The 15,061-nt window shown below is 39.1% G+C and overlaps 1 protein-coding gene across 1 annotated transcript in view; it reads right to left on the bottom strand.

The window, feature by feature from the left end:
- The window catches only part of LOC109931132 (1-phosphatidylinositol 4,5-bisphosphate phosphodiesterase zeta-1-like), a 63,590-nt gene extending 55,022 nt beyond the window's left edge, over window positions 1–8,568 (bottom strand). The window contains exons 1-4 of the mRNA XM_048610565.1: window positions 8,489–8,568; window positions 7,997–8,120; window positions 7,560–7,791; window positions 1,580–1,784 (exon numbers count right to left, since the gene is read on the bottom strand). Of these exons, the coding sequence (XP_048466522.1) occupies window positions 1,580–1,784; window positions 7,560–7,791; window positions 7,997–8,120; window positions 8,489–8,568 (641 nt within the window). The remainder of the gene's footprint in view (window positions 1–1,579; window positions 1,785–7,559; window positions 7,792–7,996; window positions 8,121–8,488) is intronic.
- Between the last annotated feature and the right edge of the window lie 6,493 nt (window positions 8,569–15,061).

The following is a 15,061-nucleotide window of genomic DNA, read 5'->3' as shown; positions in this document are numbered from 1 at the left end:
CCCGTGATCTACAGGTTCTTCTAGTTCCAAAGTTTGTTACACATTCCTTGGTATGTTTAACTGCATGCATTGAGCCTTCTACATCACCGGTACCACATAGGTCCAATGTATTGCAGTCCTATAACCTATCAAAACCTTTGCACAATTCCATGTTCTTTGCCCCATACCAGTGCCTTCAGATGTCAAGAACTAAATTCTGCAATTCTCTCCCCAAATCCTCCTCACTTCTCCGTATTCCTTTTAGGCTATCCTTAAAGACACTTCTTAAAATCTAACTCTTAGAGTAAGGTATTGTTCATATGTCCCAAAATCTCCCTGAGGTTAGGTTGCAAGGTTCGCCTGGTTACTGCCCTGTGAGAAGCTGGCTCATAAACACTTCTGTATAGGGTGAACACAGTAGTTTCTTGTGCATTGCTGAACCAAAATTAACAGGGACTAAATAAATCATGCTTTGAGTTGCTAATTTGTGAAACAGATTGCCAGTTATCTTGGTGAAAACAGAATAGACTGAACCAAAGACATACAGATTCTTCATTAGAAAGAGGGAACAGAGGGACACAGCTTGGTGTTAAAAAAGAAAAGACAAGCAACGAGCTGAATGAGTCATGGATAACAAGGGGAATCCGGAATACTAAATTATCTTCTCTCTGACTTGATCCTCTAATGATAGACCCTCTGTGGACTAAGTTTTTGTAGTTTTTGCTTACCACAAGACTCTCCCTTACAAAATTCAAGAAAATGCTTCTATACACAGAGAGTATTTAATAACTACTGGTCATCTTTGCATGCTTACTTTTAAGAGTCAAAATATTTTCCTTCACATTCGTCCCCTGAAAAGTACTTACCAATTTATACTTGATCTTCCTACGTAAAAAAAATACTCTTTTTGAAGCAAAAGTGTCTCATTGTGTTTTGCTCAGGCCAATATTTCCCTTTTCAATTAGAATGTCCACTTGTCTGCAATGTGTTTTTCATCAGAGTAATTAATTCCTATTAATTACCTATTAGTGATCTGTTAAACAGCTGCAGAGTTTACCATTTGTTTTACATTTCCAATCCAATATTTATTAAAAAAATCACATCAATGACAGTGTATGGGAGATTTGCATAAAACTATTAAACATGAATGATACCATGCAGGTACTGGCTGACATCAAACACGTGCACTTTCACAGATCAGAACCATGCAGACAACCAACTATACTTGCAAACATACTGTAATATAGTTCCAGAAATATATTAAAATAAGTAACATTCCCATTTGCTTTGACTTATCTTATTACATAACAAACATTCCTGCAAACAGTGCTGTGGTTCGCTTGATTGGAATCAAGCAGTACAATTATTATTAATATCCACATTAACATCGGCAAACTTTGTGGTGCATTTATAATGCACCTTTAACAAGCAAGATGAAACATATTGTCAAGTGCACAGTTTCTATGCAATTCACAAACAAAACAATGTATCAACAATTCTTAATGAATAATTCTGACATATTAAAAGCTGCTAATAGCATGTTGAAATTATCATACAAATAACCCAACTTTGCAACTTTTGATCATTGTGCACCATGTACCTTATATATCCATTAATGTCGCTTTGTTCAATTAATTGATTGCTCGTGAAGCAGGTGTCTTGTGAAGATGCTATGAAATAATTCACCATGGGCAAATCCATACTTTGATAGACTTTGGTATGATCTCGATTGAATATGGAACAATCCATGGAGGTTAGGTATCTTAAGAAACCACTGGATGTCATCAACCTTCTTTTCCTTTTGGCTGCATGACAGAATAATGTTTAAAACATTAAGTAAATTTTGTTTCTCCCTTCCTGCCCTATGTATATTACATCATTCTAGAATACAATTCCACAGACATCAGATATCTGTGGCATTCTGCCAAGCTGGCCATTTATATGTCTAAGTGTCAACATTCAACTGTGGTACCAGACTTAAACAGGCACAAACAAGTTATAGCAAAGTGACAGACAAGATTCAGAAGACAATCTTGCCTCTTTCTTGTCTAAAGGCACTGAGCACATTGTAGTTTTCCCACTTCCCTCCAGCTGACAGTAACTAACCAAGCACAGATTAGAAATCAAACATAGCACCTTCCTAAGCAGTGAACTTATTAACAAAGCCATTAAAATAGCTGACAAATATTTTCTTTTAACAAATAGAACCACAAAACACATCAGTTATGTAATCTTAAACAAAAACACAAAACAAAGGTGCATGCAAAGAAGTGACAGAGCCGTGAAACAGATTTGAAAGGTGACACTGTCTGCTCAGTTATTTATTCTGTGGGGAGGAGTACAATTTGCAGCAGTCAAGAATTTAGAAACCCAAGATACTGGAAAACCAAGCTGTGACAAAATCTACTGAATTCAAAGTCATTAGTGGTATTCTGTCCAACCGTGTCCCTGATAGCTGCCAGAACAAATGATAATTTTCTGTTATTATAGTTGATCAAAGTGTTGGGATAGATGAATGAGGAGAGTCATTTCATACAGTTCAAACATCTTATGTGATTGACACAATGCAGAATTTTTTTCAAGGAGCTTGATTGACAGTATAGCCCTGTTGAAGACTCAGCAGGACTGTGAAAGGGATGGAGCCATGATCCTCTACAGACCTTTTCACAAAGAACCCTGTCACCAACACTTACTTTATACATTTATATTATTCTGCCTGCACTCAGCTTGTACCCATAACAGGAGTGCAAGACTTGTATTAGAACTGCTATGTGTAGCAGCACATAGCCCCAAAGGAAGCAAGCAACTGTTTGTTGAAACTAAGTCTTATGTGGAGGCTGGCACAGGAAATGTATCTTCACTGTTATCAAAATTTTAGCATTTATAATGCTTGTAATTAATATAAATATGCTATTCGTTCTTTTCACTATTTTGTATTCAGTAAATTTAGTCTTATGGTTTATAATTTGCACTACGATCTGACATTTTTCCATTGTTCTGCCTATTGAAGTTGAAGAGGTCACTGAAGAGCAGATGATATATTCCACTTTCATAACAGTACAATCATGACGCCACAGGTATGCTTAGGTTTGAAAGAACATAGATTCACTTTCAGAACAGCCAGCAACCAGTATCCAAGAAAAAATAATGCATCCAAGCTGACAATAATAACGGCACAGACTAGAATGCAACAATACCAATATTGCAAGTATAGGCATATTTTAAAAATATGCTCAACAGTTCTTGATGTTTTTGCGTGATGCTAACAAAAGGACACAGAGGATTGATGCCTTGGTATGTTTTGAAAGGACGATACTGTTGCCAACATTGATGCCAATAGGAACAAACCCACATCCAATAACAGACCATTGGTGAGCTTTAGTCACATCATTTAAAATTCAGTCATGAAACGTAGGCTTCGCTGGCTGTGCCAGCATTTATTGCCCATCTCTATTTGCCCTTAAGGTGGTAGTGAGCTGCATTCTTGAACTATTGCAATCCATGTGCTGTATGTAGACTGAAATAACTGCACAAAGGCTGGTATCCTGTCACCAAGTCACCATTTATTCACATGTGTACAGTATAAGGGCTCTGACCAGCCAGCTCAGAGCTAGTCCCTAGAATGAGGAAAGTCACTGATTCTCAGCCAGGGCTCCCTGATTGGCCAGGTTAACAACCCCAATCAAAAATCTTAGATAATAAGAGCGACCTGGCCCTCATTCCAATCACTACATAGACCCAAAATGCCATTAGGGACGGAATCTCAGGATTTTGACCCAATGACACCAAAGGAATGGCAAAGGATGGTGAGTGGCATGGCTGGAAACTTACAGTTAGAGGTATAAGTTCTCCTCCAAGCCGCTCACCATCCTGACTTGGAAGTATATCCTGGATTTAGTTGTTAAAATTAAGTCCTGCACTGAATCTTGTGAGGTTGCGCAAATCTTTGGCCATACCTCATCCAGAATTAGATGCATCGGGAGTCCAGAGACTTGGTCTGCTCATGTCAACTTGAAGAATTCACAGTTTGCATTCGTGCTTCCCATATTTCTTCTTAGTTTAGCAAACTGAAATTCAATTTTTCTTCACGTATTTTGTTTATTAGTTGATTGTTTTTGGACTGTTTTACACTATTTTTGATTGCAATTGTCAGTTAAGTAGCGTGATTCACAGTAGTGAGAATGGTTTTTCTTGGAATTCCCTTATAACAGCATGATTTAAATAATGGAAGACAAGTTCCTGAGAAGACAATGGTGGGAAGACACCCAAGGCTCTCTCTCTGCTAGTATTCCAAGACACATATTAATAGATCCCTGTGTCACAGGAGCCACATGAGGGAGTGATTCCCTTTGCTCTGCTTCACAAGATAGGCCAGTATAGAGGTGTTGAATCAGCCAGTATACAGACTTTTGTAGCTAGCACAGCTCTTCCCATAGCAATGAAGGTTATCATCATATAAAGCTTTTCATCCACTCAAAGCCTTCAAAGCTATTAAAAGATGTCATCTGACAGTTCTAAGAGTACACATATGAAGATGACAAGCCAGAAAAGACCTGGTCCATCAAGCCTACCCAACATGTGATCTTGAGTGCATTGTGATGAAGTGCTTCCCCACTGCATATGGCATCCCAGACAAATCACTTCCTAGAGAAGCAAAAAAGAAAGTGTTGAAAACACAGGATCTATACAAGAAAGAAAACTCTTAAAATTTCCATCCATCTCCCTCAGACAATCAAGCCTAACCTGGAAGATCACATTGTAACATTGACCCCATGTGACAAAGGCAAAGGTCTCAAATTCATCAAATTCCTGCAAGAAAGATAGTGACTTCTAAACCGACTAGATTGAAACACTGTCAGAATGAACAGTTTAATCAGTAGGATCTAAAAATGATTTTAAGAGCTGGGCTCAACTTAGATGAATATGACCCACTCTTTCATGCCATGTCTCTGTTTTGAGAGTATTCTGCCATGTTAAATCTATTGGCTGGGAACAGTGGTGTATAGTGTTAAAAGACAAATGTTTACATAAGAGGGACATTCACCACTTAAAACAAAGCTGTTATCGCATTTTAAAATAGCAGACAGAGGAATGTCAGACAAATGTGTTTAATGTCCAATTATGCATGCCAGTAACATACATTGAGGCTTAGATGTGTTATTTTCCAATGCTTTCCTTCAGTTGCAGTTCAGGTTAAAGTTATATTATCCTTTGTTAACTGAACACAAAGCTAGAGAAAGTGGCATATATTTGTCACAAAAAATCAAGCATGAACTGACAAAAAGTAAAAACTGTCATGTAAATAGATTAAACTTCTACATGGTAGGATTTAAATTCCACAAGTGAAAAGTGATTTCGCCTGCCTAAAACCAAATACTGTAATGATAAATATAGAATTTGAAATATTACTGTTTACTGAAAGAGAAAAAAAGGAATGGTTAAAATAAGTAACTAATAATAGGTAATGTCTAAACTCTCAAGATTGAGGAGTGTTTTGTGATCCTGAGAAAGAACAAGCTCAGCTAGAAGAGAACATATATGACAGACTGTGGTAAGATATTGGGGAAAGGCCATACAGCGGGGCATATTTGAAACTTATCAGAATTAGATTCTGAGGGGACTGATAGTGTGGATGCCAAGATTACTCTTGTGGGGGAATTTTGAAATGGGGAACAAGTTAAGAATAGGAGAACTACTTTCATGCTGGAGATGATCATCTTTTTCTCTCTCTAAGCATTTTTTGAAGTGACAAAAGATTGATGAAGGCAAAGGGGTAGACATTGTCTATATGGATTTCAGCAAGGCATTAAAAATGGTTGCGCATAGTAGACTGGTTACCAAGGTTAGATCACATGATATCCAGGAGGAGCTGGCCAATTGGATCCAAAATTGGCTGGAAAATAGGAGGCAGGGTGATCGTGGAGGGTTGTTTTTCAGACTGGAGGCCTGTGACCAGCAGTGTGTCGCAAGGATCAGTGCTGGGTCCACTGCTTTTTTTCATTTATATAAATGATTTGGATGTTAATATGGGAGGTGTGGTTAGCAAGTTTGCAGATGAACCAACATTGGTGGTGTAGTTAACAGTGAAGAAGGTTATCTAAGATTACAACAGGACTTTCATCAGATGGGCCAATGGACTGAGGAGTGGCAGATAAAGCTTAATTTAAATAAATGTGAGATGCTGCATTTTGGAAAGGCAAATCAGGACAGGACTTATACACTTAATGGTAGGGCACTGGGGAGTGTTGCTGAACAAAGAGACTTAGGGGTACAAGTGCACAGTCACATGTAGACAGGATGGTGAAGGCAGCGTTTGGTATGTTTGCCTTCATCGGTCACTGCATTGAGTATAGGAGTTGGGATGTCATGTTGCAACTGTACAGGACATTGGTGAGGCCATTTTTGGAATACTGTGTTCTATTCTGGCCTTCCTGCTATAGAAAGGATGTTGTGAAACTTAAAGGGTTCAGAAAAGATTTACAAGGATGTTGCCACTTTGGAGGTTTGGGCTACAGGGGGAGGCTGAATAGGCTGGGGCTATATTCTTTGGAGCATTGTAGGCTGAGGCATGACCTTACAGAGGTTTATAAAATCATGAGGGGCATAGATAGGGTGAATAGCCAAGGTCTTTCCCAGAGTAGGAGAGTCCAAAACTAGAGGGCATAGGTTTAAGGTGAGAGGGGAAAGATTTAAAAGAGGCCTGAAATGTAACTTTTTTCACACAGAGGGTCGTGCATGCATGGAATGAGCTGCCAGAGCAAGTGTTGGAGGCTGGTACAATTACAACATTTAAAAGGCATCTGGATGGGTTTATGAATAGGAAAGGTTTAGAGATATATGGGCCAAATGCTAGAAAAGGGGAAAAGGTCAGTATAGGATATCTGGTTGGCATGGATGGGTTGGACTGAAGGGTCTGTTTCATGCTGTAGAACTCTATGACTCCATGTTGTTACTGTGTAGAATTCTTTTCTGTAGAAAGGAAAAGAGGCTGGATATTTGAATTTATTCAAGGCAGAGCTAGATAGAATTTTGATTGACAAGGGGTTATGGCACAGATAGGCAAGTGGAGTTGAGACCACAACCAGTTCAGTCATAAAATTACTGAATGGAGTATGGAATAGCTTCAAAGAGTTGAATGGCTTATTTCTACCCCCAATCTAAAGTCCTTTCTTCTTATGATAGGGAAAGTTCAAGTATTATAGACCACCAAGCCATGAATAAACAAAAGCAACTGCGTTGGGGAGAAATGTGTCGGGGTTTAGAGTTCTTGTGTCCTGACTGGGACATTGAAAGATATTGCAATGGGCCTTTCCCAGCTATGAAAACAGTATTCAAGACTTGGACTGGTTTAAGGGGCTGTGTGTGTGTGTGGGAGGGAGGGTAGGGGGGGCATCTGGGTTGTTTAGGGAAAGAAGATCTATTTCTTTCCTCAATGAAACAGGTCCATTTTGGAGGAGGATTCAGTAATGATACCAATTAATTCTGTTAGAAAATGAAACCCTAACTGGGAAATGGCAAAGACTAAGAGATGAAGGCTGTTGATTAGATTGTTGAAAGAACCATTTTTAAACCATACGTACTTCTCATCATAGGCTCATGGTTGTTAATTATTGTTAAAGCTGTGTGTTCATCTGCATTGCTCTCATGCTGGTCATTTTTGAGAAAGTACAGTAGATCAGAAATTGTCATGTTTTTGCCATCTGAGCTATACTGCTTAAACAGGTCACGGGGTTCAGTTCGTTTGGTGAAGGCTTTATACATGAAAAGAAAGTCCTCTGGCCCAAAACGCCGAAATTTAACTTTGTCGATTGCCTGGGAAAGAAAAACCAAAAGGCAAGTCATAAGGCACATAAATTGACATGAAATTTATACAGTCTCTAAATTTGAGGAATGCTCTATTTCCAATTGGTACTGTTTTGCTACTTGGGATGCCAACAAGAACCAGCTAATAAGCAGTCGTGCGGCAGGTTCAATAGAATGTTACCTGTCCTCATAACTTTTATGCTCTTGTACTGACCTCACGATAGGCCCCTGTGTAAACACTGATGCTTGGAATGTCGAGTTTGTGTAATAACGCCACCGTTTGCAGCAAATCGATATTTCCATTCCTAAAGTCGTATTTAATAGTCTGGAGGAGCCATCTACGGAAATAGGTTAAGAATTTGTACACTACTGTATTTCGGGTGAATCATTCATTCATCAACAAAACAAATTGTATACTCAGGCAAAATTTCACTAATTCGGAGAAACTGTTTCACATCCTGCCAATTAAATGTATCAATCTCGTGATTCGGTTGGTAATGCCCTTTGGAAGAGGCTGTATAAGGTATTCTTTCATTGACACTGGCCTGATCGCATCAATTTAGAGTCTAGCGAATACATCTTCACTTCCACTTCAGGCAGTGCATCAGTTCCATTTCACTCAAAACACTCAAAAGTCCTAATTTTACCACGTGTATTGTATGCATTAACAAACAATTTAAAACGTATCCAACATCCCTTTAAAAACATGTATAAAACAGCTGCGAAAGGATATTCGTTTTCCTTCTGAGCTTCGCATATTTGCGGGGGATATTGCAACTCCTGCATATCTGTCGAAGCTATACTGTAAAAGTTTAAGGTTCGGCTGCGATTTGTGTATCGATAATAGATATGTCATTCCAGATCCTTCACTCCAATCAGTAGGTCATGCCAAGCAGCAAACAGTTCACCGTTTACAAGGGGACACGTGGAAAGGGGAGGTTTTAAATCTGGCTGGCAGCGATGAGCTCATAGACAAGACACTTGTTACAAGCTGACCCAGTGACCCAATAGAGAGAGAGAGGAACTGACGGTGAGCTCACGACTGAATCAATCTCAGTTACTGCACCGACGCGGGCTGTAACTCACTGCCACAGTTTAAACTGATCAAGCGGCACTTAAAAATCATCCAGAAAGGCTGCAGCATTGGTTTTTTTACGCCAAAGTACCATGATCTGGAATACACTGGCCCAAATGCCGATGAAAGCAGCCAATCGTCTCTTTTAAGGGGAATTAGATATATTTAAAAGAGGAGGATTCAGGAGAGTGAGTAGGGCAGTCTTTCTGGCTCAAATGAGTTTTAGCTATGGCTTAGTTGTTGGCATTTTTGTCTCTAAACTATAAGGTCATAGGTTCACGTCCTTGAGTGGATGAACACCTGTGCTGCAGTGCAGTATTGTCAGACGTCCCGTCTAGTAGATGAAACGTTGAACCAACTTCGGTCCCCATCTATCAGTGCAAATAAATGTAAAAAAAATCCAATAGCATGACTCCTATCCCATATTTATCTTTAAATCACGACAAAGAAATGGATGATCTGGACATTATCATATTGTCAACCACGCATTTAGTGTAAAACAAGATGTTGGCAGAATACAAGCGTTAGGCTGTGATCCTGACACAAGTGAAACAGACAAGGGCCAAATACTCTCCTTTCTGACTACGACTCTAAAAAAAAAGTCTAAGAAAGAGCTGGTATGTCTCTGGCACTTTGCATGAACTCAGTCAGGATGCCTCAGAGTGCTTAGCAGCCCAACAAAAAAAAGTAATTTTTGCTCATTTTCGCAATGCAACAGTGTAATACTATAGAGTAGTTTCGGGTTACTTTGGATACAGTTGCCGAGAAACCCATACGTGTGTCTGTGCAGCATATTGAAATGAGACAATGTAAGCTGTGTGCGTCTGGTAATAAAAGCGGAGTAACCATTTCGGAAATCTCAATGCCAAAGTATTTTAGGAAGAAAGAATGTGTTTATCCAGCTCCTTACCATGCTCTTATGATATCCCAACGTACTTCACATTCAGTGCTTCTGTATAGACTAACAAGCAGCCAAATATATACACTGAAATGCCAAATGAACTGAATGACCACTTCAACTGCTCTGGTGCACTAGTTGAGGGGAATGTTGATCGAGACACCAAGGCAATTCTGTGCCATTTTGCAGATGAAAAATCACATCTAAGATAGCCTCCAGGATCAGAGACCTGTAAAAGTTTTCTGAGGATTGTACTTTTACAGAAATAAACACACACTGCTCTTCTGTCTACTTGTACAACAGTGATACTACAGAACAATGTGTTCTTATAAAATTAAGCAACATTCTAAAAAACATCAGCTTGTAGCTCAGTGAGAATCTGTGTACTGGAATATTACATTTGGCCAGTAATGAATTATGAACGTGAAGTTTGGAGCATTGGAAAAGAGGTAAAGAAAATCAACTGTTTTGAAATAAGCAGTAGAAGAACCTGAAGGGTAAGCTGGTGAAGAAAAGAATGAATTAAAAAAATGCTGAATGAGGCTGGGAAAACAAAATAACTCTTCAGTAAGATCAAAAGATGACAAATAGAGTTCTTTGGACATGTTCTCCATACAGAAGCTTTAACAGAAGAGCAAGAAGGAAGTATCTAGACAACAATAACAGGGTCTTCCACTGTTGCTGTCATTGGGAAATTTCAAAGACTATGGTCATTGCTGCCTGGCAGCATGACTCTTATTCAATGCAATATCCAGAGGTACAACAGTGGCAGTCCTTTGTGATCTGATTTCAACTTTTGACAGGCATGTGACAAAGTGAGCTGTGTGTCATCCAATGACATGCAGTGGGCAGGTTTGACTAATTTCAATAGTTGGTTCTGGTATCACTAGATGACATTGCCACCAATGTGATTGGTGAGGCAAGTTGGTGGAAAAGAGATTTCATCTCTCAACAGTTTATATTTAATTCATACATCTTTTTAGTTCCAGTGGCTTGCATGATGCTGAAATAGTTCCCAAAGATAGTTAAAAAGATACACTTCACAAATTAAGTTAAATTAATTGTTTAATTCTATTCTTAGCGTTAATAGTACTGAAGACCTGTTTCATCCCTAGCCAAGTTGTTCGAGTATAGCTTCAACACCTGCACCTACCCAACAATGTAACATTGCCAAGGAATGACCTATACACCAAAAGCAGGACAAATCCAAAACAGCCAATTGCCATCCCATCAGTCTACTCTCTATGATTAGTAAAGCGATATTAGATGTCATCAACAAAGCTATCAAGCAGTATGTGCTTACTGATGCTCAGTTTGGCTTCTGCCAGGGCCACTCTGCTCCAAACCTTATTACAGCCTTGGTTCAAACATGGACAAAAGAGCTGAATTCCAGAGGGAAAGTGACATCAAGGCTGCATTTGCCTGAGTGTGCTATTGAGGCACCCTAGAAGAACTGGATTAATGGGAATCGGGGGAAAGACCTCCCTTGGTTGGAGTCATACCTAGCACAAAAGGAAGATGGCTATAGTTGAAGGTCAATCACAGCTTCAGGACATCTCTGCAGGAGTTCCTCAGGGTAGTGCCCTGAGCCCTATCATTTTCAGCTGCTCCAGACTGACCTTCTCATAAGATCAGAAGTGTTTGATGATGCACAATGTTCAGCACCATTTTTGATAAAAGCAGGTCAGAATCTGGGATTCCTACAGCATTTAACTCCTCCTGACTGCCTGAACCCTATACACCATCTACAAGGCACAAGTCAGGAGTGTGATGGAACGGTCCCCACTTGACTGGACGAGTACAGCTTCAGCAATAGGCAAGATGCTTTACACCACTGAGGACAAAGCAGCCTGCTTGTTTGACCCACATCCACAAACATTCACTCCTTCCACTGCCAATGTACAGTTCCAGCAGCATGTATCATCTACAAGATGCAATGCAGAAATTCACCAAATTTTCTTTGATGACATCTTCCAAATCATGGCCACTACCAGTTAGAAGGACAAGGCAGCAAGTACATAAGAATACCTAGAGACCACCCACCCCTCTCTCCAAAGCCTCTCACCATCCTGACTTTGAAATATATCACTATTCCTTCACTGTTACTGGGTCAAAATCCCTCCCTGAAGATATTGTGGGTCTACTTACAGCAAACAGACTGCAGCAGTTCAAGGTGACAGCTTAACACCACCTTCTCAAGGATAATGAAGGATGGACAATAAATACAAGCCCAGCCAGCAACATCCACATCCCATGAATAAATAATTTTTTAAAAACCCTGATTTTCCAATTGAAACTATCAGCAGCCGTATGACTAACTCAGTTAGCTCTGGTAAACACATTTTATTTGTGTAATGTCGATCTTTTCCTATTATAATAAAAATTTCTGTAATTTAATACAGAAGTTTGTTATTGGTTCTGATGTCCCAATGTTTGTTTCACTCTTTGTGAAATTTATACAATGTTAAAGGATAATCATTGCATTTTATTTTTGCCTCGCTGTATTTAAGAAGTCACTGAAGTAATTTGCTACTTACTCTGTTTATTCCATCACACTTTCCAGATGCCTGGAAAACCCTGACATGCAGAATTCAAATTAACTTCAGGAAAGGCAAAATCCACCCTACAGAACCTAGAACTTAGCTTGAATTTAGTAGACAGCTTTCTTCTAGTCACAACTATTATGTTGATCTCCTGGTTGTCTCCCAAACTTAAATCTTCCATAAAATGGTGCTCCATCAAATCTCTGCTTCCCATCTCTGAACTCATACCCAGTCCGTTTCATACATCAGAGATAGTAGGAACTGCCGATGCTGGAGTCTGAGATAACAAGGTGTAGAGCTGGATGAACACAGCAGGCCAGGCAGCATCAGAGGTTTCATACATCACCTTGTTTACTACTTTATGTTTAGATCCCACTCTGTCAATGCCTCAGTTTTAAAATTCTTGTCGTTATGCTCAAATCATTTCCATTGCCTTACCCTTCCCTAATTCTGCAATCTTTTCCAGCCCTGCAACCCTGCAGGATAGCTGCACACTTCCATTTCTGGCCTTTCGTGCAAACTCAATTTTAATGATTCATCATTGGTGATCATTCTTTTGAACTGCCAAATATGCCAAGTTCTGAAATACATTGCCTAATCTCTCTGCCTTTCTACCTCTTTTTTGTAAAAGTTGCTGCTTAAAATCTACCTTTTAATCAAATCATCGGGGCACATGTCCCGATATTTCTTTCTGTGGCTTAACACAAATTCTGTCTAAGAACCTATGTGTGAAGTCCTTTGGAATATACTAACTTAAAGGCATTATATAAATGCAAGTTATTGTAGTTGATCACTGCAGCAGAACTGGTATTCTGTGACAACAAAGAATAGATCTTTATCTCTGTTGTGCTAGAAAATATGGCCATTAGCCACAAGAGAAAAAGAAAATAATTGGCAGAGAGTTAAACTTATCTGTGACCTCATCTTAGTATTTGCAAATGTTTGCTCAGCAGTATCATCAGTAGGGATTTGAGGACAGCTCTAGCTCACCTCCTTGTTCCTCTAAGTTGCTAGAAGTATAAGACTAAAAACTAAAAGGCAAAAGCAAAGAAGGTGGTGTTGATTAGGTTATTGCACACTCCATAAATATAAAAAATCCAGCTGATTTCAATCTAGAAATACAATTGCACCAGAACTGATGTAGAAAGCATGTGGTGACAATTAACACCTAGGGTGAATGCTCTTAGCGTTTAAAGAGTTTTACAACACTGTGATAAGCATTTCTTATTGTGCAATAATAAGTCTTGTAATTAAAAAGTTATGCGTGTTTAACAGTTATATATCATTAGGGCCATTAAGGGAGTGATTTTATGATGGTAGGAATTTTAATGTCAATACCAAGAGCTCACAAATCCAGATGTTGATTTACCTATGGTAGTAAATATGTTATGCTAGTGTTATAAAATGTTCATATTAACTAGTTAACCATGTTGAATAGTTATTGGGGTGAATGTATTTAATCTTCTGCTGCAAATTTCCAAATAATTCCAGTCTCATAATAGCCCACAGTTGTTAATCTCCCCAGCAGCTATTAATATGCACTTGCCAAGAACCGTGTGGCGATAATACTGCTGAACTGTATTTTTATTACCAGGCATGCCAAGAGAAAATCTTGCTTTGCATGACAGTAATAGGTTGAATTCTATGTAGTCCAGTACAACATTTCTTTGCATCATAGCATACATCATTATTATTCACTTCATAGTGATATGCAGTCTGCAACTCACTGCATAACATTCATCATCATACAACTTGAGTAGAATTTGTTGTGGTTAATGAGGTTGGCTTTATTGATCCAAATCTAATTGCTAACTTCTTCTCTGAATACAGAACTTGCTGAATTGCACGTCCTATTTAGTTCTCTTTTTTTTTCCAGGGAATAGCTGTTGTTTTTAATATTTTTGGTATTTCCTCTTGCTTGTATTGTTGAACTAATTTTCCTATGTGTTGCCCACCATCTACTCCCTTTTCCCCCTGTTGTGTATTTTTTCTAAACTTCAGATATTTCTGGTTAGTTTTGACTAGAATCTCAACTGGATCAGCTACATAAGTGCACTGTGACTACAAAAGCAGGTCAAAGGCTAGGAATTTTGCAGCAAGTAACTCACCTCCTACCTCCACAAAGCTTATCCACAAGGCATAATTCAGGAGTGTGATTGAATACTCCCCACTTGTCTGAACATGTGCAGCTCTAACAACACTCAAGAAACTTAACATTCTCCAGGACAAAACAGTCTGTTTGATTGGCACTACATCCACAGACAATCATTCACTCCATCACCAATGCTCAGTAGCAGCAGTGTTTACCATCCATAGGATGCACTGCAGAAATTCACCAAGGATCCTGAGACAATAACTTCCAAATCCATGACTTCTACCACCTAGAAGGGCAAGGGCAGACGATACGTCCAAACACAATCATCTGTAGGCCCGCCTCCAAGCCATTCACCATCCTGGTTTACAAATAAACCACCAATCCTTCAGTATCGCATGTTCAAAATCTTAGATCTCCATTCTTAGTGACATTGTGGGTCTACCTACAGCACATGCACTGTGACAGTTCAAGAAAGCAGCTCATTACCACCTCCCTAGCAACATCTAGGGGTGGGCATTAAAAGCTGGCCCAGCCAGTGATGGTCACATTCCATGAATACATAAAAAGAAATTCTACTTCTCTCATGCCTGAGTGTACATCCTTTTGATCTTTGTTATTAGTTGTCACTGGCACTGCTCTGACTCCCTCACTGAAGCTTTGCTGCAGAA

The sequence above is a fragment of the Rhincodon typus genome, chromosome 22 (assembly GCF_021869965.1).
Source record: "Rhincodon typus isolate 14 chromosome 22, sRhiTyp1.1, whole genome shotgun sequence".
Taxonomy (NCBI): Eukaryota; Metazoa; Chordata; class Chondrichthyes; order Orectolobiformes; family Rhincodontidae; genus Rhincodon; species Rhincodon typus.
The sequence above is the reverse complement of the archived record's forward strand: the minus strand, read 5'-3'. Positions and strand labels throughout refer to the sequence as shown.